At 40.6% G+C, this 24,221-nt stretch overlaps 1 protein-coding gene across 9 annotated transcripts in view; it reads left to right on the forward strand.

Annotated features, from left to right (window-relative positions):
* The window catches only part of Acap2 (ArfGAP with coiled-coil, ankyrin repeat and PH domains 2), a 120,196-nt gene extending 95,983 nt beyond the window's left edge, over nucleotides 1-24,213 (forward strand). For 4 of the 9 annotated variants that reach the window (XM_057763770.1, XM_057763771.1, XM_057763772.1 and 1 more), the window contains 11 exons: nucleotides 2,295-2,503; nucleotides 2,798-2,867; nucleotides 4,005-4,096; nucleotides 5,742-5,902; nucleotides 6,272-6,376; nucleotides 6,760-6,852; nucleotides 9,126-9,313; nucleotides 9,936-10,045; nucleotides 12,457-12,567; nucleotides 14,375-14,436; nucleotides 20,059-24,213. In XM_057763770.1, coding sequence (XP_057619753.1) covers nucleotides 2,295-2,503; nucleotides 2,798-2,867; nucleotides 4,005-4,096; nucleotides 5,742-5,902; nucleotides 6,272-6,376; nucleotides 6,760-6,852; nucleotides 9,126-9,313; nucleotides 9,936-10,045; nucleotides 12,457-12,567; nucleotides 14,375-14,436; nucleotides 20,059-20,159 — 1,302 coding nt within the window. In that variant the 3' untranslated portion in view covers nucleotides 20,160-24,213. Of the gene's footprint in view, nucleotides 1-2,294; nucleotides 2,504-2,797; nucleotides 2,868-4,004; nucleotides 4,097-5,741; nucleotides 5,903-6,271; nucleotides 6,377-6,759; nucleotides 6,853-9,125; nucleotides 9,314-9,935; nucleotides 10,046-12,456; nucleotides 12,568-14,374; nucleotides 19,870-20,058 lie in introns of all 9 variants that reach the window. The other 5 variants (XM_057763774.1, XM_057763775.1, XM_057763776.1 and 2 more) reach the window with 2 other exon arrangements.
* The last annotated feature ends 8 nt before the right edge of the window (nucleotides 24,214-24,221 follow it).

Below are 24,221 nucleotides of genomic sequence, written 5' to 3' on the forward strand. Positions count from 1 at the left end.
GCAAAAAGAGCAGTGGCCGCAGCCTGTGATATTTGGGGTGCCTCTGGGCCTCCCTAACCAATACACTTAATGAAGTATCCTGGGTCATAAATTAAAACAATTTTTTCCTTAGGCAATCCTGTAGACAGCTAGATGAACTGCTCTGTAGGTTTTCCTTGGCTCTCTTGTAATGTATCAATGATTAAAAGTTAAGCCTACACATTGAACACCTAGTTAAGATTTTGTTGAGTAGAAAAGACTCTCCTAAGTTTGGGCTATGTGCTGAGCAACTACCACACCAGCATCTTTTTCCTAGAGAAAATTCACTGGTGTCTCCCACAGGTGTAAGGAGTCGGCAGGGCAGACGTGGGTGCTGGGTATCTATCTCAGCACTGTGTATGCATGTTCGCTTTGTTTCCCGCCTTTGATCTCTCAGCTGATGAACCCCATCTGAGACTCTGATTTACTCCTTTAGAGAAATGGTTTCAATTCATTTGTACTTATGTTTGGAGAAGTCCCTTACTGGCCTGGGGTTAGGGAGAGAACCCTGGGCTACAACTGCTTCCTGACCAATGATGCCTTCATTAGCTCTCAGCATCTCTAGTTGGGAGCAAAAACATTAGCATATCAAGGAAAATTGGGAATGAACCCATGTGATTTCTGCCTTAAATACTGATACCTTTTCCACAGATAATTCTGTTTAACTTTACATTTCAGACATCTGATAAGCCAGATCTATTTTGAAAAATTTCGAAATCTCAAATGCCCATAGAATTTGAGTACAAGTTAAGTTCTTTCCCTTGAACTGCTTGAGAGTGAGTTCCTAGCAGGCCGCCTCATCTCCAGCTCCTACTTTATTAACCCATTCCCCTAGCCTAGGACAAGATGTCCCGTATAATCATGGTACAGACATAAGCATGGAGATACGAGCCTTGATATGTGACACCCATTTGATCCACAAATGCTTTCGTGTTTAGAAAGCAAAACGATAAAGTTAGTGGCCATGTTGTCCTCAGTCAGTAGTAGTTAGGACTTCAGGTTAACCTGACCTTTGACCTTGAAAGTTTTGAATTTAAGGCTATCTATTCAGCTAAGTTTTACATATTTGGCAAGAACGTTGTGTGTAAATACTGTGTTCTCAGGCCATCCTTTCGGGTGGCACATGGTTTTACTCGCTCCATTTTTCCAGCGTAAGGTACTCTTATAACCTTTGGGTAGTAAATGTTTTGTGGGGGGAGTACTTTGAAATTCTGTTTCTTGCTCAGTTGAGGTTTATTCTATGACTAGTTTTTAACTGTGTTCCTGTTTGCTTTTATTCCATTCAATGTGTCACAATTCATTACTTTCATTATTTGTGTGTCTCAGATTGACTCACGTCTGTAATGTGCACGCATCCTTCTGATCCCGTGTAGGAGCCGGAGCCTGCATGAGGCTGTGCTCTTTAAGTGCATGTTGACCTTGTTCTCTGAAAACAGTAGGAGTTCCACGTCCCTGCGCTCGCCTTGTTTGCTCAGCCCTTCCTAATTCTGTGTGTTTTCAGAAAGACAAACAAGAATCAAATTCTATTTCCAGTGCTTCTGGGCTAACACACTGGCTTGTACAGGGCAGAAGGTTTTTCATCATGAAGACTTTATGTCTTTAATTGCTTATAATCAAGAGCCACATCTGTGGATTTGGTTGATTATTGCTGCCTCTTAGCTAATGCTTATTAAATACTCTATTATTGGTGTGACCATGCACTTAAACAATTATCTTTTTGTATATCATATTTTGTTTTTGGCTCATTATGAAGGTGATATATTTTCTAGCATGTCACTGTGTCATAGCATAGTTTTTCTAGTGATTAACTGTAGTAGTTGAAATAACTTACTTATAGTTAACACCTTTGGGGAATGTGGCTTGAAATTCTTTATTCTTTTTGCTTGCTTGCTTCTTTCAGGAGGGCCTTCCTGTGTAGCTCAGGCTCTCTCAGCCTCCTGCCTCAGCCTCCCAAGTGCTGGATTTTACCTTATTATTGAGACTTTATAACATTATGCCTCCCACTATGTCTCTGTCCTTGTCTCTTGTTCATATGTTCAGTGACAGTCGTCACGTAATTGGAAATGTGTATATTCCCCCTTCATTGATGGAGAGCCTAGTCATTAGAACCTCGGGTTTTCCATTCTTTCATCTCCATTGCGGAGAATAATGCCTGTACAAATAGATGTTTAATTTATGGCTTAGAAGCTTTTGCTTGTAGTATATAACATGTAGGGTGTCCCTACAGTCCTTCACAAAAAGCATTAAAACTATCAAATTATTCTTAATTCTTTTAGAAGCTGGATAAGAAATCATCTCCATCAACGGGAAGCCTAGATTCTGGAAATGAGTCAAAAGAGAAATTATTGAAAGGAGAGAGCGCCCTGCAGCGTGTGCAGTGCATCCCTGGCAACACCAGCTGTTGTGACTGTGGGCTGGCAGACCCACGGTGGGCCAGCATCAACTTGGGCATTACCTTGTGCATCGAGTGCTCTGGGATTCATCGGTGGGTGTGCTCACTCAGAGGGGGAGAGTTCCTTTGGGTTAGATGCGTGTTGTAAATTACCGTGTGTTCTTGTTAGTGGCTCTTTCCAGATTAACAGTGTATATTTATGCATTTTATAAAGTGGATAATTTTAGTTTTGTAAAGTGTTTCGAAAACTTTGATTCATCATTTTGTCATTAACCAGAGGGTCCATCCATATTTATATGTGGGAGCCATTTGTGTGTGTGTAAATATGCAAATAGTGACTTGATAACTTTTTATTAAAAGTAATGCAATCTTTTTTTCTCCATGTAGGAGTCTTGGGGTTCATTTTTCGAAAGTACGGTCTTTAACTTTAGACACTTGGGAGCCTGAGCTTTTAAAGGTGAGATATGTTTGCATGGAAATGTTTCACAGGCAATTGTAAATATCCTCTAGCTGAGACAAACTAGCACGATGGGGAATTTACGACTGAAGCAGAGAAGTAGATGGACCAGGAGAAAGCAAGTGTAAGAAGTTAGAACATTCAACAAGGAGTTAGGAGGTGTCTGGTGATAGAACTCAGGTACAGGGTGAGTCCGTCAATTATTTCAGCAAGCTCTGTGCTTGATGGGTTTTAGTATTTCTATAAAATGGGAGTGAGGACATTGTTTGAGAAGATTTCTTTATTTTATGTATGAGTGCTCTGTCTTCATGTATGCTTTTGTGCCAGAAGAGGGCCTCAGACCCCACCATAGATGGTTGTGAGCCATCATGTGGTTATTGGGAATTGAACTCGGGACTTCTGGAAGAACAGCCAGTGCTCTTAACCTCTGAGCCATCTCTCCAGCTCCATAAGGGACATTTGAAAAAAGATGTCTTATTTTAATTTTCTGTTTTTGAATTGGCCGTACTTGCTGTCCTAACTGCATTGATACTTTATTGTTAAACTTTTTGCCCAGCCACGGGCCTAGGCACAGTCAGGAGTTTGATATATAGATAGATGTGATAGATATGACTTTTGGTTAGAGGTTTATTGTTATTGTTTTTGGTTATGTGTATGTCTGAGCCTGAATATGGATATGTGCACTAAGTACAGGTGTCTTCAGGGGGAAGGGTCAGTTTCCTTACAGTTGATGTGCGTGCTGAGACCTGAGCGTGGGTCCTCTGCAAGAGCAGTGCAAGCCCATTAATCACTGAGCTATCTGTCCAGTCCTGATTTTAAATACTGCTATATATGTAATACATTTGGATGGATAGGTGGATGGGTGGGTGGGTGGATGGATGGATGGATGGATGGGTGGATAGATGGTTTCTGTTAGGCACCTATAGGAGTGATAATGTTCTGATAAAGAATAGCAAATGGGTAATTATGTCATTCTTTGGCCCGTTTTAACTTTAAAATTTCTTTGTAGAATGAACAATTCCAATATATAAAGAGGAATTAGTTAATTGTACCCACCTTAAGGACTTTTGAAGTTTAGCTTAATTTTAGGATTAAATTTTAACTTATTGCTTGCTTGTTTGTTTTCCTGCCAAATAGCTTATGTGTGAGTTGGGGAACGATGTTATAAATCGTGTTTATGAAGCCAAGCTGGAAAAGATGGGAATAAAGAAACCACAGCCGGGACAGAGGTATGGTCGTCTTAATGTGCTCTCCTCCCTAGCTACAAATACACTCTGGCTTTATTCTAGCACGGCTGACACAGGAGATGGTGGTCGGTGTTTAGAAGCCATCACCTCTTGTGTTTAAATGTGACCCGTCTGTCTTCAGTGTGTCCATCAGACCCGTGCATCTTATTGTAGGTGTGCTCACTAGACCGCTGTTCCTTCCTGGGCAGACAGTCATTTGTAGTCAGATGTAATCATCTTTAGATGACATGGAATTGTTAAAAAAAATTTAAAAAAATCTCTACATAGAAATGTAAAAAGCTTTTTGCAGTTAAAGACGTCCCAAGTTCTGTTAGTGGTGGGCATTTAGAGGAAGCGTGGCTCAATCTCAAGCATGTTTGATTCCTTAGCACCTGTGTTACAAGTAAGGCGTGGTAGTATTTGCTTGTAATCCCAGTGCTGGGAAGTCAGAGACAGGCTAGCCCATCTCAATGGTCTAGTAAATTCCAGGTTAGGCAGAAGACTGTCTCAAAAAATAAGGTAGAGAGTGATTGAAGGAGACACCTGACGTTGACCTCTGGGCTCACGTGTCTGTGTGTGCAGATGAGCACACACACATGTGCATACACAAACGTGTACACATACCACACATGTCTCAAAGCTCGAGTTTATACTCTGTACTCTGAAGCGTCTGCACGATCTGACTTAGTTCAGCAAGTGTTGATCTCGCAGCCAGGTGGCACTGTGAGGCCTTGGAATCAAAGGTGAAAGGCAGTTTGGTTGTGCAATTGGACTTCCAGTTCTGCAGGAGGAAATCTCCTGAAAAAAGCTGTTAGAATCAGGGCCGTTGGAACACGTAGTCTTTGTGGTTGACACCAGGTTTTGTCAGTAAGGTCCTTATTTTTTTGGATTAGAATTACATTTTTCCATAATCCTATGTTGAGATTGGAACTAAGGACAGTGTGTTTTAAATCACTTTTAATATTTGCCATATGACAGAGTGACCTTGGGCTCTACTATTTTAACCAAAGACTAAGCATTTTTAAATTAAAGAAGAAAAAATTATAGAACAGGCATATTTCATGGTTATATCACAAGCTAAGAGAAATGACATTTTCCCACTATAAATCTGGAATGCTCTATTGTTTTATTACAGTTACTATATGAAAAAATTATGACCATCAGTAGTGATTACTCAGGATATGACAGTATCTCTAGTAAAAATGGAGTTAATGTTAATTTCTAGATATTTTTTAGTTTTCTTGGCAGTGTTTCTAATGTAAAACACAAGGGAGTGTGTATACAAATACATCACACAGAAATTAGGAGACTCATGGCGTACTGTGGATCTATGAGTTTTCAGTGGGTCATTTGTATTTCATCTGTCTGTGAAACTTGCTTCTTATTTAGAAGAAAAACACGTTACATGTTAACTGTTACAGATTCACTTAAAAACGTTTTAGAACAGGGTATCAGATTCCCGGGAGTAGTTACAGGCGGTTGTGAGTGCGTGGGAAGCAACTCAGGTCCTCTGGAGCAGCAAATGCCCGTCACTGCTGAGCCCCCACTGACTTCACTTACGATCAGATTCAGTATCTAGTGGCATTCATTCAGTGTTATCCATGCCAAGGGGCTAAACAGAACATCATGGCGTTTTTCTGTTTACCAGACAGGAGAAAGAGGCATATATCAGAGCAAAATATGTGGAGAGGAAATTTGTGGATAAATACTCCATGATATCATCGCCTTCTGAGCAGGAGAAAAGGGTTATTTCCAAAAGCTGCGAGGAACAGAGGCTGAGCCAAGTCAGGGCGTCTGTCCACACCGCAGGTATTTACCTTGGATATTTTCTTGAGCTGAAGTCACTTTTTAAATCTCACAATTATGGCCATTGTAGGGTTTGTTTCCTAAATACTAGAAGCCTGTTTCCTTGTATACATTCTAAAGGAAAACAGGATTTCTGTGTCTTGAAGACAGCAAAACTGAGATAGTCCCATGGTTCAGTCTATACTCTATGAACTCCAACAGCTTAATCGCAAGGGGGAGATGGGATTGTCGATGGATTATGCCGGAAGCCCCGAGTATCTGATTAAACACCTGATTTCCTCCTATGTTCCCCCTACACTTGCCCAGTAACGGTTTTTCCTGCCCCCCCTTCTTACGGCCTGCTTTGTGCTTTGCTAACTTGCATGTCCCCAGTGGCTGCTGTAAATAGCGACGAGGCCAGGCGGGAGTCTCTGTTCTGTCCTGATGAGCTAGACTCACTCTTCTCCTACTTTGATACTTCTTCAAAACTGCGTAGTAGTAAGTACTGTCGTGGAGCATTCCGAGTCTGTGCCGGTGGTCATTGTGCGGTGTGGCCATTTCTCTAGATGTCGCCCATTGTCTCAGGATTACACGTTACCACAGTCATGCAGTAAACTAAGCTCTTAGCTGCTCCCAGCATTTGTGGGGTAATGAGATATGCTAGAACTCTGAAAATAAGTTTATTTTCAAGTGCTGTGATTGATTTACGATCCAATAAGCTAAGTTTCAAAAGGATTAACGTTGCAGTAAGTTTATTATGCTGGTGGTGGCCAAGTTCATGTTTCCATGTGCCAGCTCATTTTACGGTCTTGTTGGTTGTGGGAGTCTGCTTTCCAAGGGGTGTGAACTTTCATCACTAGCCATTCTTTTCCCTGACACAGTCAAAAGTAATGACAGTGGGATCCAGCAAGGCTCGGATGATGGACGAGAATCTTTACCTTCCACCGTGTCAGCCAACAGCCTATGTGAGCCTGGTGAGTTGTCATGAGCCAGCGTTGACTGGTATAGTCGGTTGGTCGATGCACGTGGCAAACGCCCGCCCTCTTGTGGGTGTGTTTGCATGTGTGTGTTCACGTGAGGGCCACAGGTTGGTGTCTGGTGTTTTCTCAGTGGCTACCCGCCTTCCTGTTAGGCAAGGGAGGACGTATAATTCATGTGTTAGGATGTGACGCATGTGCACGTGTGTGTGCCCACAGGAGCGCTGATGTTTTTGTGTCCTTCATCTCTATAACTGGCCCGCTCCTGTCCTGTACAGACTCAGTCCCCAGACACCATTTTGGTTCCTGTCATGATTACAGAAGGTGGCATTTTTCTAGTTTAGGGAAATGGGATCTTACAGTATGTAATCTTTTTGTTTTGTTTTTTTAATTTTTGTTCAGCATATTTATTCCAAAATAACTATGCCATTATTCTTATCAATTGCTAATTTCTTTTGTATTTTTATTGTGTTTTCCCAAACTTTTACTAGATGATTTAAATTAACTTAGTAAAAATTTTGAAATATTAATGGCATTAGGATCAACATAAGAATGAAACTCCATAGAAATAGTTAAATGTGTAGAAATGTCAAAACCAGACTACCACATTTTCTGCAGCACTACTGATTAAGACAGTTAATAAGAGACAGTGTATCTGGAACTAAACTTCACAGCAGGAATTACAGATTTCTTAAATATGTAAAAATGGAGGGTTGCGCTGGTGCCACGGGCAAAGGTGCCTGCTGCTGTCCTCTCGACCTGAGGTCAAGCCAGAGATTCACTTGGTGGAAGGAGAGAACCGACCCCCAGAAGTTACATGATGACCTCCACACTCACACCTACCTACTTACCCCAAAATAAAATTTTTAATATAATAACTATCAACCATGACTTTAGATTTTAAATAAAATATAGATAACATTTACTTTGATTTAACTGTAGAGCAATTTTCTGCTGAGAGTTTTTTCCCTTGTCCCAGACCACTCTAGGATTTCATGGCATCCACCTTTTCTCCCTAATGAAAATATTTCTATATGGACTATTAGGAACTATGATTTTTTTCCATATAGCAGAGAACATGGGTATTTGCCTTTCCGAGTCTGGGTTATCTTAATATGTTTTCTAATTCCATCTGGTTTTCCACTTTTGTTTTTGGGACAGGGTCTCTCACTGAACCTGGAACTCAGTGATTTGGCAGCGAGCTCAAGGGATCTGTCTGTCTTTGCCCCCCAGCGTTGATATTGCACGTGCCAGCCTCTACTGGCTTTTTACCTGGGTTCTGGGGACCTGGACTCAGGTCTTTTCTTATCTGGCAAACATTTCACCCAATGGCCATCTCTCCGCTGCTCTAAATGTTAATTCCTGATTAGATCATTTCTAATCAGGGTGGTTAATCCTTTTAGAAGGAACTAAGGGTAAAGCAGTATTGTTTAAGGAAAAAGCTATCTTTTCTCTTCATTATTGGAACCTTTCCCCTAGGTAGACATTCATCCAAACGTCATGGTGTATGCTGTATGCTAGGAGACTTTTAATCTGCACTAATCCCGTCTGCTTCGTCCCTGTCTTCTCCTGTGGCTGCTTTTATACCAGCTTCCCCCTCCCCTTCGGGTGTTCTTCTCATCACTCATTCCCTGATGCTTCCTTCTGTGATGTCAGTGTGTTTAGTCTTACAGGATTCTCTAGGGGAGTAAGCATTCTTCGACGCATTTGAGTCGGTTGTAGTGTAAATTGTAATGATATTACATCACCCTGGGAACTGAGTTTGAACTACTAGTAAATTCTTTAGGAGTCCAGGCTTTTTGGAAGATAGCAAATTTTAATGGTGACTAACTTATTCTCCGGATACTGGCAAGGCCACCAAAGCATAGAATACCAACTGATGTCATTCCATGAGAAGGTTGAATGTTTAGGGAATGAGTAGTCCATAAGAAATAATATCTGTGTGAAAATCGCTCATATGCTCATTGGGATAGATGAGTAATCTTCTGTCACAGTGTTTACATTGTGAGTTGAAGAGTTCACTTTCAAAATTGGAGTAAAATATACATACTGTAAAGATACCCTATCCACTTATCTGTCCTGAAGTTATCTATCCTAACCGTTTTTAAATATACAGCTTACTAGCCTTAAATTCATCTTCACTTTGCTGTTACTGTTATTTGCTCAATAGAACTCTTTTCTTCTTGCAGATTCTTTCTGTTCTTGCTAAATAATTTGTCTCCTGTGCTAAGAGCACATTCTTATTAATGTATTTGTGCTTTGCTTTCCAGAAGGAGAAAGACCAGAGTCTTCTGTGTTTCTTGACTCTAAACATCTTAATCCAGGACTTCAGCTTTATAGGGCTTCATATGAGAAGAACCTTCCCAAAATGGCTGAGGCTTTGGCTCATGGTGCAGATGTGAACTGGGCTAATTCAGATGAGAACCAAGCAACGGCACTCATCCAGGCTGTACTAGGGGTATGAACTGATGCATTCAAGCTGTACTAGGAATACGAATTAATGCATCCAGGCTGTACTAGGGGTATGAACTGATGCATTCAAGCTGTACTAGGGATACGAATCAATGCATCCAGGCTGTACTAGGGCTATGAACTAATGCATTCAGGCTATATTAGGGATGTGACTTAATGCATTCAGGCTGTACTAAGGGTATGAATTATTGCATTCAGGCTGTATTAGGGCCATGAATTAATATATTCAGGTTGTATTAGGCCTATGAATTAATACATTCAGGCTGTACTAGGGATGTGAATTAATGCATTGAGGTTTTCATCGATCTGGTAAAATATAAATTCTAAACAAAGCAGCATTATTGTTACCATTCTAAGAAGGTTAGGAAGTAAAGAATTCTCTCACTGTCATTTCTGAGTGTCACATGGTGGTTTCTGATTTTTGGGAGGTGCATCTGGAAGAGAATTCTGATAATGAAAAGGGAGTGTGTGTTGCTGGACTTCAGTCTGTAAACAATTCTGTGTTAGTTATTGGAAAAAGAAAATATAATATTTCTCTGCTACTTACGTACAGATGTGCCCTTTCTCATTTGCATTTATTTATACATTGTCATCTTCTTCTCTTGAAGGGCTCTTTGGTGACATGTGAGTTCCTCTTACAGAATGGTGCTAATGTAAACCAAAGAGACGTCCAAGGGCGGGGACCACTGCACCACGCCACTGTCTTAGGACACACAGGGTAAGTGACTGTGCCAAAATATGTAGGTGGTTTTTATCTGAAAAGTACTTTGAGATAACGTTATTTATTTCAGCTTAAGGATATTATGTAGAATTTGTGAAAGAGGGCAAAAATGAAAGATTCTCATTCAGAAGAAAAGCCATGATCAGTGTTCTACCTTGCTTCCTGTCGTTGGGATAAACAGCCCGACCAACAGGAACTTGTGCGAGGAAAGGGCTTATTTGGCTTACACTTCATGTCACAGCTCATGAGTGAGGGAAACCAGGGAAGGAACTTGAATGTGGAGGCAGGAACTGAGGAACTGAAGCAGAGACCACAGAGGAACACTGCTTACTAGCTTGCTCAGCTTGCTTTTTTTAAAAAATTATTTAAAATTTTTTTATTTCTTATATGTGTACATCTGTGTATGGGTATATGCATGAGCACAGTGCCCAAGGAGACCAAAAGTATCACGTCCCCTTGCTTCTGGAGGTGAATATAAACGGTCTGATGTAGGTGCTTGGAATTGAACTCAAGCCCTATGCAAGAACAATGTGTACTCTTAGTTGACAAGCTGCATCTTCAGCCCTCAGCCAGTCCAGGCCTAACTGCCTATGGATAGCATCATCCACAGTGGGCTGGGCCTTCTGCAGCAATAAGAAATCAAGGCAGGTCCCACAGACTTGTCCACAGGGCAGTCTGACAGGGGCAACTTTTCAACCAGAGTTCCCTCTTTTCAGAAGACTCTAGTTTGTGTCAACCTGACACTAAAAACTAACCAGTGTAACTAGTGTGCAGATATAAACTAACCAGCATAACTAGTGTGCAGACATAAACTAACCAGTATAACTAGTGTGCAGACATAAACTAACCAGTATAACTAGTGTGCAGACATAAACTAACCAGTATAACTAGTATATAGATAGCTAGTGTGCAGATATAAACTAACCAGTATAACTAGTGTGCAGATATAAACTAACCAGTATAACTAGTGTACAGATATAAACTAACCAGTATAACTAGTGTGCAGATATAAACTAACCAGTATAACTAGTGTACAGACATAAACTAACCAGTATAGCTAGTGTATAGACATAAACTAACCAGTATAACTAGTTTACAGATATAAACTAACCAGTATAACTAGTATACAGATAGCTAGTGTGCAGATATAAACTAACCAGTATAACTATTGTACAGATACAAACTAATCAGTATAGCTAGTGTGCAGATATAATCTAGCCAGTATAACTAGTGTACAGATATAAACTAACCAGTATAACTAGTGTATAGACATAAACTCACTAGAATAGCTAGTGTACATACAGTGTATAGCTAGTGTTAGATATAAACTAACCAGTATAAGTAGTGTACAGATATAAGCTAACTAGTATAGCTAGTGTACAGATATAAAATATAATGCTCACTTTAATCTTGGCATGTCAATAAATTGACCAGTTTTCTCCCTGGCTTCCTCTATTACTGAAGTTGTGGTATTTTGTTTGTTTCCTAGCTGAAGTTTATGCTATATATATGCATGTATACATACATTCTCTACACATCCTAATTTTGGGAGAACTTATAACTTTGGAAATTTCTAGGTTTTCCTTAAGGTGCTTAGTCCCAGCATTGACTGAGTTCTTTATTAAGATAACTGACGTTGAGGCCGTAAATGATATATTTGGAACAGTAATGCCAGGAAAGTGGACTTCCTGTTAGAAGGTGCTAATGAAGCGAGATGTTCGAGTCATTTTAAATGAGATTTCTCAGAGCTTCCAGTTATTCCTGGATAAGCATGAAGCTGATTTTAAACATAGTTAATGACATCTTTTAGTTCATTATCACTTGTTGTCTTTATCAGCAGATAATCAGTTTAGTAACTTAATCATGAAAGCTTCTCTATGGTAAAACACAGTAGTATTTGCTTCATCTTTTAGAGTTGCCTAAATTGTGTTAGTTTTTCTCATTTATTTCACAGACCCCATTTACTCATTCTTTCATATATTTTTAAAAATGTGAATATCTTGAAGTTAAGAATATTTGTGTAGCACAGGGGGAGGATTGCTGCCTACTTTCTTCTGTTGTAGTGTGATTATTATAGTGTTTACATTGTCTAGTTCCCTCCGTTCATAGCCTTCTGTTGTCAGTATCTCTGTGTAGCTTTTAGAGATACTTGCTGAGGACAGAGTTGTAATTCTATGTCCCACTTTGTTACAGAGCATCAGATTATCTAAGATAATGAAGATTATTTGGGACTTGTAAAGATCTCAGTTGGCTTCTATGATTGAAGTCTATTCATTGACGATTGTAGAATGCATTAAGAATTTTCTAACAAAATGTTTTTTAAGTTAGGTAGAACTTTTTATTTTTGAAGGTGAATATGGATATTTTTCATCTTGGTACTGTCTGAAAAATGCTGTTCCCTTAAACAGGCAGGTGTGTTTATTCCTAAAGCGAGGTGCCAATCAACATGCCACTGATGAAGAGGGGAAGGACCCTTTGAGCATAGCTGTGGAAGCAGCCAATGCTGACATAGTAACCTTGTAAGTGTTTCCCGTGTACTTATTTCCTGCGCTATATATTGTTTGTACAAATAGTCCTGGCTGTCCTGGAACTTGCTATGTAGACCAGGCTGGCCTTGAACTCACAGAGATCTTATTCCCTCTGCCTCCCAAGTGCTGGGATTAAAGGTATATACCATCATGCCCAGTCTGTGGGAGATTTAAACTCAGTGTTTTATCTGTGCCATTCCTTTATGGATACTGGATGTGGCAAGCGCTTTAAAACGCACGGTTCATTTGTCCTTCACAGCAACTCTGTGAGGACTCTGTTCTTTATTATCCCACTTTATTGGTAAAGAAGCTAAGCCTGAGATGATTTGGAAAATTAATAAATGTTAGATCTAGGACTTCACTCCTGAATTTCTACTCTAATGCCTGGACTCGTGGTTGCTTTTGCTGTACTGCCACGGCAGTAGAAACATAAGCCATGGCTACCCCCAAATGCTCTTCCCCGTTAGTACAGCAGGAGGCCTGGCTGAGGTGGGGCGGGTGGAGCTGTGGGTAGTTTCAGTCTACTCCCTGAGGGGGAGAGGCTTATCATGGAGCTGGAGGGACAGCAGCCGTTTAAACGCATGTTCATATGGACAAACATGAATAGATGGTTTTGAATGTTGTGTTTCCTGTGGTGTTCAGTAGGTTTGCATGTTAGGTCAAAGCAGTGTGCTACGCTTAGAACCTAGAAGTGTGATGTCATCAGCCATGCTTCATTTCCTGAAACTAAAGAAACAAGTTTAAGTCATGTGATTATTCCATTCTGGGCTAATGGAAGCTGAGACTTGGTGATCCCATCTCCTCTTGAGCAGAAACATGCCTAGTCATGACGCTCTCAGTTCAGAGGAGCCTCATGGCTGCCTTGAGCCCATGCTCACAGCCTCCCATGGCACAGGCCATGGAGGAGTTGCTGTTGCTGTGAAGGTCTCCATCATCAGTCAGCAGTCAAGAAAATGCCCTACAAACATGCTCCCGACCAGTCTAATCCAGACAGTCCCAAGTTCAGGACTCTCCCAGATGAGTCAGTGTCAAGTTGACAACTGAAGCCAGCTAGGAAGGCTCCCCTTTCAGAGAATCCACATAGCAAGGGGATGCTTAGGAGCCAGCCTTAATCCTCAGAGTGAGAGCGGAAGGGCAGTGTCAGTGTCCACTGCTCCTGCTCCTGACAGAGCACCAGAAGAGAGTGCGAGCTCCGGGAAGGCCGCAGGTGATGCGGCCAGAAGGACAAGCAGGCACCACAAGGAGTACTTTCAGAAAGAGAAGAAATACTTGCTTTCTTAATCCAATGTTACCTGTCTGCCATCGCCAGGATTCGTAACCTCCAAAGAGTGTACGACCATTATGGTAACCTTGGGAAAATGTTGGTAACCCTTCGTCATTTCCTGCAGTGCTCGTATATCAAAATATATTTCCTTTATTTGGAAGGAGCACATTGCTCATGTGTTGGGAACACTCACACTCAGGGTAAGCTAGTGAACTAGGACAGGCTGGCGCTCCCATGCTGCAGAGGCAGTAATTCCATCCAGTTGCCGTGGGAGTTAGGCATCCTCTGAAGCCTGGAGGACACGGGCTGTTGGAAGAGCTCTAGGCACCTGCTTTCCTAAGAAACACTTTACTGACATGGATGGAGGTGCGGTGAATTCTGCACTGCAGAGTGTCTGAGAAACGGAGTTTGTCTTACTGACCGATGCTGGTAAGGGACTAATTCTGCCGGCATTCATACTGCCTGCCTATGTAACCTGTTTGTTTATGAGTCCTTGTGTTACTTCCTCTAAGAGCTCTTCTTCTTGAATTTTAGGTTACGTTTAGCAAGAATGAATGAAGAAATGCGGGAATCGGAAGGACTTTATGGACAACCAGGTCAATATTCTACTAATAATCATACAGAAATGCAGTATAAAAAATGCATTCAGGAATTTATCAGTTTACAACTGGAAGATTCATAGCTCCTTAGCTAACTAATGTGTTGTTATAGAGATTTTATAATGTACCTGTAAATTGTGAGTTGTTAGCAGCTGGACCTATCGAATTCTCGGGTGGCTAATCCCGGACCTTTACACACTCGGACGTGTTTCTGTTTCAGTACACTTGACTTACTGTTTTCAGTCAGCTCTGGCCGCTGGCATCCTTATCTGCTGTACAGATGTCTTCCACATGCGCTCCAGCAACACGCTTGACAACGGACTGTGTGCTGCGGAGGCGGCAGGAGAGCAGTTTCAGAAGGAATTCTTTCTCCATTCCCTTTTCTCTTCCTTTCTTCCCCTCCTTCCCCCTCCCTCCATCCCTCCCCCTTTCTCTTTCTCTTTCTTTCTTTTTTTTTTTTTTTTTAACAGGATTTCTCTGTATAGCCCTGGCTGTTCTGGAACTCGCTTTGTAGACCAGGCTGGCCTCAAACTCAGAGATCGATCCACCTGTCTCTGCCTCCCGAGTGCTAGGATTAAAGGCGTGTGCCACCACCGCCCAGCTTCAGAAAGAGTTCTTGTTAGCTGTCCAGCGAGTATAACAAAATGGGGTTCTTTTTGTTATTCAGGGAATTTCTATACATTGTGTTCAGGGAAAATAAAACAAATTTATGTGTTTTGTATATAAAAAAGTTAGTGTGGAAAATACCAAGGAGAAGTTTATTGATGAGTTTTATATTCTAATCTAAGAATGAGTTGAAGATTTAAAGTAAACCTTTACCAGTAAGTTAAAGTCCACAGTGGGTAGAGAATTAGTTTCGAGGCTGAAAAAGTTTATCTATCTGTAGCTTTGCCCCAGGCAGTTTGTACACTGCGGTGAGTAGATGTATTTAGAGCAATGTTTTGTGAACCTGATGGCTAGGTAGACTTTCTAGAAAAATCTCAGTTCATGACCACTGCATTCTGCATCTCGAGTGGTTTCCACTTGAGTCACGGTGTGAAAGAAAGAAAGAAAAGCTGATCAGATTCCCCTGTTTGACGGAAACGTGCTAGTTAGCGTCACAAGAAGGACATTGCATTCTACTTGATGAATTTGAGCACATGAATTCTTATCTGTTTTAAATGCATACACATATTCCTAAACATTTCAGGAATTCATGACCAAAGTACTTACAGACATTCACTTTTCAGTGAGAATATTTCATTTTATAAAAATGAATATTTATATTATCTTTAAAGTGGCCTGGTAAAATCCTCTCTCCTTCCTGTTGAACTATATTTTGAATTTATGTTAATGTCAGCCACTTACTTCATTTTGACTGCAGTAATCTCTATCAGTGTGAGGCCATTTTTTTCTCAGAGGACTGTATTTACCACTTATGTTTGGCCTGACATAATAGGGAAGGAAAAAGGCCCCGGGTCCGATGCAGACTTCGAGTCTAGGGCGGTTCACTCTAATCCTGTGGATCACTGCTGAGTCCGTCCGGATGTTCTGAGATGTCAGTGTACTTCTTATGGGGGTGACTCAGCGCTAACTCTGGGTCTTGCCCATGTGTTTCAAAGTTGAATGTTAGATCTTGAATAAGTTCTAATTTTGTAACAGATATCTTTAAATGATAGTATTACTAGGCCTTTTCTGAGGCCTTTGTGGTTAAGCACTTTAAATAAAAATCCATCAAAGAAAATGAGCTGGCATTTGTGAGGTAGCAGGGAACTAACTACAAGATTATAAGCGATGGGACATTTGTAGCCGTGGAGCCAGCTGCACCTTTCTTAAGGTGCTTGCTACAATGGCCGCCCAGCTGGTGAGCCAAAGGTCAGAGGTCAGCTATCCATTTGCTCTGCAGATGGGAATTTGCAAGGGCAGGACCTTTCCATTTTGCTCCTCATCTAGTTCTGCCCAAGTTGGCTGAATTTCTTCTGTGTCATCCAGGAGCGCTCGGATGCCTCTTTCACAGCTGTCTGTGTGCAAGTTTATATGTAAATATAGGGACTTCCAGGTATCAATAGGAAAATCATTTTTTTCTTAGTTTTAATAAAAATCCAAAAACAGGCCTCACTTTAAGACTTAAAAAAATTGGCAAATTTTAATTTAGAAGTTAAAAATTAGAATTCTGCCAACCATGCCAGGTTAAAAAATAAGATGTAAAAACCTATTCGAGAAACATCTTGGAAATAATTTGATTTTGAACTCAGTATCAGGGTCCAGAGTTTGAAGGTGAATGCTTCATTCGTGAGATGTGGTGAGGTGGCGCAACAGCTGCTCTCTGCCGTTCCTCCTTTCCCCTCTGAGTCCTGGCAGAGCAGAACGTGCCGGCCTGGACAGCCACAGAGCAGATATGCGCACACACACCCGTACACCCCCCACCCCCACCCCACCCCCGTCCCGTCCCCGTAGAGCAGGCGTGCTGGCCCAACAGCCACTCCTCATTTTCTCTCTGCATCTTACTGTATTTTCTTTGCCTGACTCCTTTATCACTAGCAATAGGAGGGAAGCGGCAGAGCTCTGAGCAGTTCAGAGGTACAGAAATTGTCAGTCTTTTGATAGTGACAGGTCTACTATTTAGAGGACTTGGTTAAAATGCTTGGCAATCAGGGGCTTCTAGGAAACCCCATTTCTAAACGTGGGTCTACAGTCCCACGGACACACGTTTTTTTGCAGGCAGTATTAAGAGCACACAGCTTCTGAAGGAAGGGGGTTCTTTTCGCAGCTTTTGAGAACTCTCAGGAGGCCTGGCAGGGCGCGGTAATGTGGTGGGAATTCATTTATGTGCTTCCTGCCTCTGCTCTGGGTCTCTTGAGCGCTGGCAGGTTCTCAGCCAGCAGAGAATCGCTGCCTTAGGGAGCTACTCTGGTCATGTGAGCTGTGGCTTCTGGGACCTAGCCAGTCATTTGTAGAAGGAAAGTGTTCCCAGCCAAAAGGGGCGGGTTGATGCCTGTGCTCCCAGATAGTGGGTGTCACATCCTCTGAGAGCGCTCATTTCAGTAGTGAGGCCACCGGCTATAGCGATGAGCGTTCTGAATGCCAAAAACCAAAGGGGTTTTAAACCGGCGCGCAAACACAGCAGCCTGTATTTTAAAAATTCAGAATTGTTCAGGCACACAAAAAACTCGAACTTTCTGAATGGGGAAGAATATGATTAAGTAATTTAAAGAATATGCTTAGGTGTTTTGTAGTAAGCTGTTCTGTGTATTAATAGGAAGATCCCAGGACAATGTATTCTGGAATCTTGTTTATGTGTTCTAGTTCAAACAAATTAGATTTGCCTCGGGAAATATTCAAGTGATTAAAATTCTCCTTAAAGTTTAGATAATGAAGCTCACTTTGTGTCGACTGTTTTAAGTAAATCACTGTTGTTGTTTTGGACAGCACATTTTGAGGTCTAAGGAAGGTAGCGTATTAATAGTGCATTATTCATTTAAAAAACTGAACTTAACGAGTTTTGTGTATGAAGCTAGAAACTTCCTTTTGTATTGTGTGGACTCCTAGCCGTTTGCAGTCAGTGAGACCAATGATTACTACAGCACCACGCTCTCCTTCCAGGACACGTTGAATTCCGTGAATGGAAGGTCTTATAATTAGTTTTGCATGGTACAGTGGTTTTACTAAAACTGTACTTGTGTAATATGTGCTAGGTGACTTAAAAATCAAACACTAGAAAACCGTAAAGAAAAGCAGCTCGCTATACACAGAATATGCATCGCTGAATGTAGAAGCCATACATCGCCATTGTACCGCTGTAACACTTGAGAGCACTCACCTGGTGCTATCTGTGAACGACTTGGCGTCAGCGTCTGCTAGGCGTCAGCGTCTGCTAGACGTCAAGACGTCAGCGTCTGCTAGACCCGCCTCCCGTTTCTTCCTGGATATATAATGTGTGCCTTTTACGTTCCTTCTGGTGTCGAATGGTAAAATCAATGTGGTATTTTTGTATTATAATCTGCACTTTACACTTTCTTGGAAAGTAAAATCCTAGACTATCTGAATAGTATTTTAAAAATATTTATAATGTTTACAATAAATATTTTACATATTTTACTTCAACATCTAAAAAGAGAAAAAAAGTATTTTGTATGGTTTGTTAATTGTTATTTAATGTTGCGCTCCTGAGTTTATTTCGTGTCCTGTAGGATGGCCAAGCACAAGAGTAGGTCGTAGTTTGTCGTGCTCTAATTGGACGGGCTGGCCAGTTCCAGCGGACTGGCCTTTAGTGTGCTCCGGTCGAGGGTCGGGAGTCAGCTCTCACCTCCAGCCAGCCCGTTAACACTCTCTTCTCACTGTATTTTCTCGTTTTAAAGTAGATTGGTTAGGGTTAACTGATTTCTGTCATGGTTCAATTTCCCAGATTTTAATAAATTGCTTTTTACATAGACTGAATATTTAAAGTACTACATATTAAGAGTATTAAAGCCTTTTTATTAAAATTCTTACGTTATGATTTTAGGTCTTTTAAATAGATTTTTACCTGGCCCCCTCAGTATTTTTCTAATTCTCTAGCTTTTGGTATGACATCTCTGTGCTTTATAATAATCTCGCTTTGTAAGACTTTGAGAGCTTACTGTGCTGTTAACAAGATCTGTAATAATGAGATTGTTGTAAGATGGGATGCAGGTTATCTCAGAGGATCTAATGATTGAACCCTGTGATGACAAGAATCTTATAAAACAGTATCCTATGCTCAAGCGAGAGTAAAATTGTGCCAGGAGTCTACCAATGCAGTGTTCGGCTGGATGTGTCATGATGAGCAAGCCGTCCTGGAAATTAGATTTCTCCCTTCGAGGGATTAATTTATACGTGTGCATATAGTTCCTTGGTGAGAAGAATTGTTCCCCACTTGCCGTATGTCCTCAGCTCTAATTTACATTTCTGTAAGAGTGCTGAGGGTCCACACGCTTATTCCTCCGAATGTGAATACATTCTTGGCTATCCTTTCCAATTGCCTAGCAGTCCCGCTCATGAGTCACCTGACAGTGTGGAGCTCTGGTTTTTAGTCACGCTCTGGCCTTGTGATTAGTGAATTTACCAAGCAGCGGGTCAGATGCGTTAGTTCTCAACCTCAGAGGGTATGCGAGCTCCCTTTCACCAACAGCTGTTTCAGCATAAAGCGCTTCGAGCTGAAAATGGTGCAGGAAGCTCTTCGTAGCTGTTGCCCAGCTTGTCTCCTTGGTAACCTGCATCCACCAGAATCTTGACTAGTATTTGGCTTTAGTCATTTCCTTTAACTTTTATTCAGCAAAGTATTTTCTTATAAAATGTGCTGTGTACTTCATCTCGCAACCTCTCTTCTTTCGTGTGCTAACGAATGTTTCTTCACATTGCTTTCAAACGCTTGCACCTTGCTCCTCTCTAACTCTGAGCTCCCCTGCGGCACATCTGAGATGCTTCTCTCAGGTATAGCTTCCCTTTCTTTCGTACTTTTCTGGTGTTATTTTTAGTTGGCTTTTTTCCTTCCAAAAAATGCTCTTGGAACAAAACTTGAATGTAATGAACCCTAAAATAGTACGAGTAAAAGCGTATGTTGTTCTGTTAACACCTTAGCTGTATACATCTTAAAAGTGTCTTTGCTTTACTTTCATGCAGGTGATGAAACTTACCAGGACATTTTTCGTGATTTTTCTCAAATGGCATCCAATAATCCAGAGAAACTCAATCGTTTCCAGCAAGATTCTCAGAAGTTCTGAGCCTTTTAAAGAGGGGAAACTATGAAATTTGGTGAATTACTAATGTGTACAACCAAAATCTTACACCTTTTTTTAACTGCTTTAATTCTACTTGATTTTGGTAGACATTGAATTGTTTGGAGAAAAATGGTACCCATTCATTGGTATTTTTGTAAATGAAAACAGATCTCTCATAGTTGAGAAAGGGAGAAATCCACTGTAATTCCTCTTTTATTTAAGAAGAAAAAGACTGTTTAACGGGTGTGCTTTTATATAAAGTTGTATCCAGATCTAAGCGATCTCCTAAGTTCCGAGATGCTTACACTGTTGGGCCCATGCACCTTTGCCTTGGGTAGTGCCCTGCTTCTCCCCAGGAACACTCAGTTGCTATGTCTGCATCAAGTGGGAGCCAGTTTGCTTACCTGTGTTGAGGATGTATCTTTTCTACAGCTTCGCTGATAATTGTTGGTGGTTTAGAAATATGTATGTGTGCTTCCTGGTAGCTTAGCTGTGGTACCCACGGTATATGATGTCATTGCTAGGACTAGTGAGGATGCTCCTCCTTTGCTCAGAGATGCCATTGCACGTCAGGACTTTAGCATTATGGTGACTGTTCAGTAGACCACACTTTAGTCTTTAGACTTATTTCATCTTGTGGTGCAAAGGAGCTCATTCTGTTTTCTTCTTTCAGTTACCGCAAGACTCCCAGCTCAGTTTTTATTGTTGGGTTGATTTCCTAAAACCTTGAAAGATCATCAGTGCAATAAAACTGTATTTCAGAAGTTGACTATTGCAAAATTGGGCTTTCATCAAAACACGGTGATTTCAAAGATAATGTAGGTCATTTTATATTTGGAATTTATCCATTTTAAGATATATATATATATATATATGTATATTTACTATTACTCCTGGTGAAAGAAAAATCTCCATGTAAAAGAAGAAAAAGCTAATTTTTTTCTGTTTATACTAAAATTTACCAGCAATAAATTCCTTTTATTTTTTCTACATTTATCTTGTTTACTATACAACAGCATACATTCTTTTAAATTGTATCCTGTATATAGCTTTAGAATTAAGTAAAATATGTCATTGACCTTTGAGTTCCAAAATTACGAGTATGTGATACAGTTTGGTCAGATTCCACCTCTGATTGACACATCTTGTCAAAGTATGGAATGAATAAATAATTGCCTTGTGGTTCATTTCCAGCACTGTTGATGACATTTAATCTTTTAGAGATTGTATGTAAATAGCATTGATATTCAGCTTCACAAGAAACATTTTTAAATGTATATATATATATATATAAAATTATAGTCAATTAAATAAAAAATTTAACATTTCCCCCACAGTATGTAAAACCTTACTTTGATTAAATATGAAATTTGAATCTAAGCAGAAATCATACTTAATAAATTCTCAACATAAATTCTCAACACAGATACGGTCCCCTGGCTCAGCCAAATTGCAAGAATGTAGTGCTTATTTCGTAAGTCCCCACATGTTAGAGATAAAGATCTGCTGTGATTTCTATCTGAGGAAGCACAGACTTCCACAGGATGGAAGGAATCTGGCCTTGTCGGTATTTTGTTAAAGGCAAAAGTCTAATTTTAATTGGTGTGTGTTTTGAAATTTATTGTCCTAACACGTATTCAAGGAAGAACAGGCTAAAGAGAGGACGAGAGGGAAGAAGCCCACCTCTTCTCAGTGCCTGTTCTCAGTCACCGTGGAGCTCCTGCCTCGTCTGTGGAGGTACAGATAGGCTTCCCTTTTTGCTGCTGGGGACAGTCCTCTGGACCTGTCTGCCTCCCTCCCTGACTTGTGTCAGAAGTCCTTGGTGTGACAGTCAGTAGTGTCTGCTGCCCTTTAATGGCTAGAGTGTTTTTGAAATGAGCCTTAAAGATTCAAGTGTGTGTGAAATGCCTTAAAGATCATCGTGGTTCTGAGTATCTTCAGAAAAAGCTTCATCTTTTCTGATCGCATGGAGCCTGGCAATGCAAGAACATGTTTTTATGGCTTACTTAATTTTCTCAACGTGCTGAGAAATTGAATGATAGAAAGGAATGGAGTCTAGCAAGGCTTTAAATTTATATCATGAGTAGATTGGCTCTTAGATGAGTTTTGCTGTGTTCACCAATAGCTTTATGTGGTGTGTTGTGCAGTATTCCATACAGTAGGAGAGATGAATATCCACAATGCCAGTCACACACTCAGGCCCCTCTTTCTGATTGCTCTGTGTTCTCTGCAGGACAGACATGCTGAGAAGAATTTTTTTTTTTTTTTTGGATTTTCGAGACAGGGTTTCTCTGTAGCTTTGGTTCCTGTCCTGGAACTAGCTCTTGTAGACCAGGTTGGCCTCAAACTCACAGAGATCCGCCTGCCTCTGCCTCCCTTATGCTGGGATTAAAGGCATGTGCCACTACGAGTTTGATTCTTTATTATTAGCCTGTTCATTCTTTTTCATGCTCTCATTAATGGAAAAAATTGGATTGCTGCCAAAATAAGAACAGAGGCACAATGAAGGATGCACGAAATGTGGCTTTAACACGGGCACAGATAAAGGTGATCGAGTAGCCATTCCCCAGGCTTCACTGCGACACTTACTCGTTTAACATTTCCAAGATTTCAAGTTCATCTTCAGTACAGTCGTTGGCAATGAAAAGCTTCCAGCATTACAGGGTGCCTGACTGACTGATGCCGGTGTCTGCCTTGGTGCCGCGAACTTTGGTGTTTGCTTCCCCCAAAGTAATCCAGAGGGCAGCTTGTGTTTTAGCACCTCACAGGTGCATTCTGGGGGAAAATTAATGCTTACATTTTAGAGAATTTATGTTTGTGATCATGTTAGCAGTGTTTAAAAGTACATTTTTCTGCATATTAGATATGATCACGAACCAAGTTGTTTTATTTAAACCTAAACTTGCTACCCACTCTGAATAATTGGACATTCCTAGACCACTCATTCTCAGGTCAACTTTCTGTGTTGCTGCATATTTTTTTTTTTAATGAAATCTTACATCCATAATAGCTTTAGTTCACATCCTTCTTGGATCCAGGGCTCCTCACAAATAAAGCGAATGGCTGAAATAAAGGAAACCTCTAAAGCCTCCCTTTGTGTACCTGTCCCTGGAGGCTTGCAGGAGGACACCTGCAGTCTTAGCCCATGAGCAGCAGCCTGGCCCCCAGGCTTCATCCCAGCCCCGTCTTGTTTTACAGAGCTGACCCATGGTCCGGCTCTGACATAAGCTCTGAGAGCATGTGTGTCCTGAGAGGACTGGCATCCCTGTCAAGTAGCAGCTTTCCCTGAGTGTGATAAGAGGCTCCAGAAACACGGGAGAACCTCACTGTCACGTTTAGAGGACTAGATTGGAATTTGAAAGCATCAAATTGTAAAAAAGTCTGCATTTTATACAATAGCAAACATTAATAAAAAGCCAAATATTATAAAGTTAAACTCACCTTTTATTAACTTTTTGATGTCATAACCATAGAAAGGACTTGGATTCAGTCTGGCTGAGTCCTGTTTTGTAGGCATCTTTTTCTGTTTACATAGATGGGGATCATGTGGACAAAGGAAGATTTAATTAACTAGAATTTTTCTTTGCATTGGTCTTCTCACTATCTTATTTTCTAGGATTTTCTCATTCCCCAGCCCTATTTTGGTTATTAATTTTTAACAGGGAAAGCTTGCTGTGCTATCAAGTTGTTAGCACCTTTTCATACGAAAGGCTAAAGGGTAACTTTTGGAAGCTCCTTTTTAAAAATATCTGTTTACGTGCTTTGTGATATTTCTGGATCATTCCGGTCATAAAGACTGATCACATTTACTATTTCTTGCTACCTGTGAAAAGGATTTTAAGAATGTATAACCAACACTCCATTAGTTTTTATTAGTGTGTAGATTTGTATCTAATTCATGAATGTAGTTTTTCTGTAGTTTGTCATTGTAAATGGAGCAAAGTACATTATCTTTATAGTTATTCTAAAATGTACATTATGTAAGAATTGTAAATATACTTGATTACTTTGTATGCTGAAAATTTACAATAATAAGTCAATAAAAATATCTCACTTCTGGCGCAG

Source organism: Chionomys nivalis, chromosome 3 (genome assembly GCF_950005125.1).
Source record: "Chionomys nivalis chromosome 3, mChiNiv1.1, whole genome shotgun sequence".
NCBI lineage: Eukaryota > Metazoa > Chordata > Mammalia > Rodentia > Cricetidae > Chionomys > Chionomys nivalis.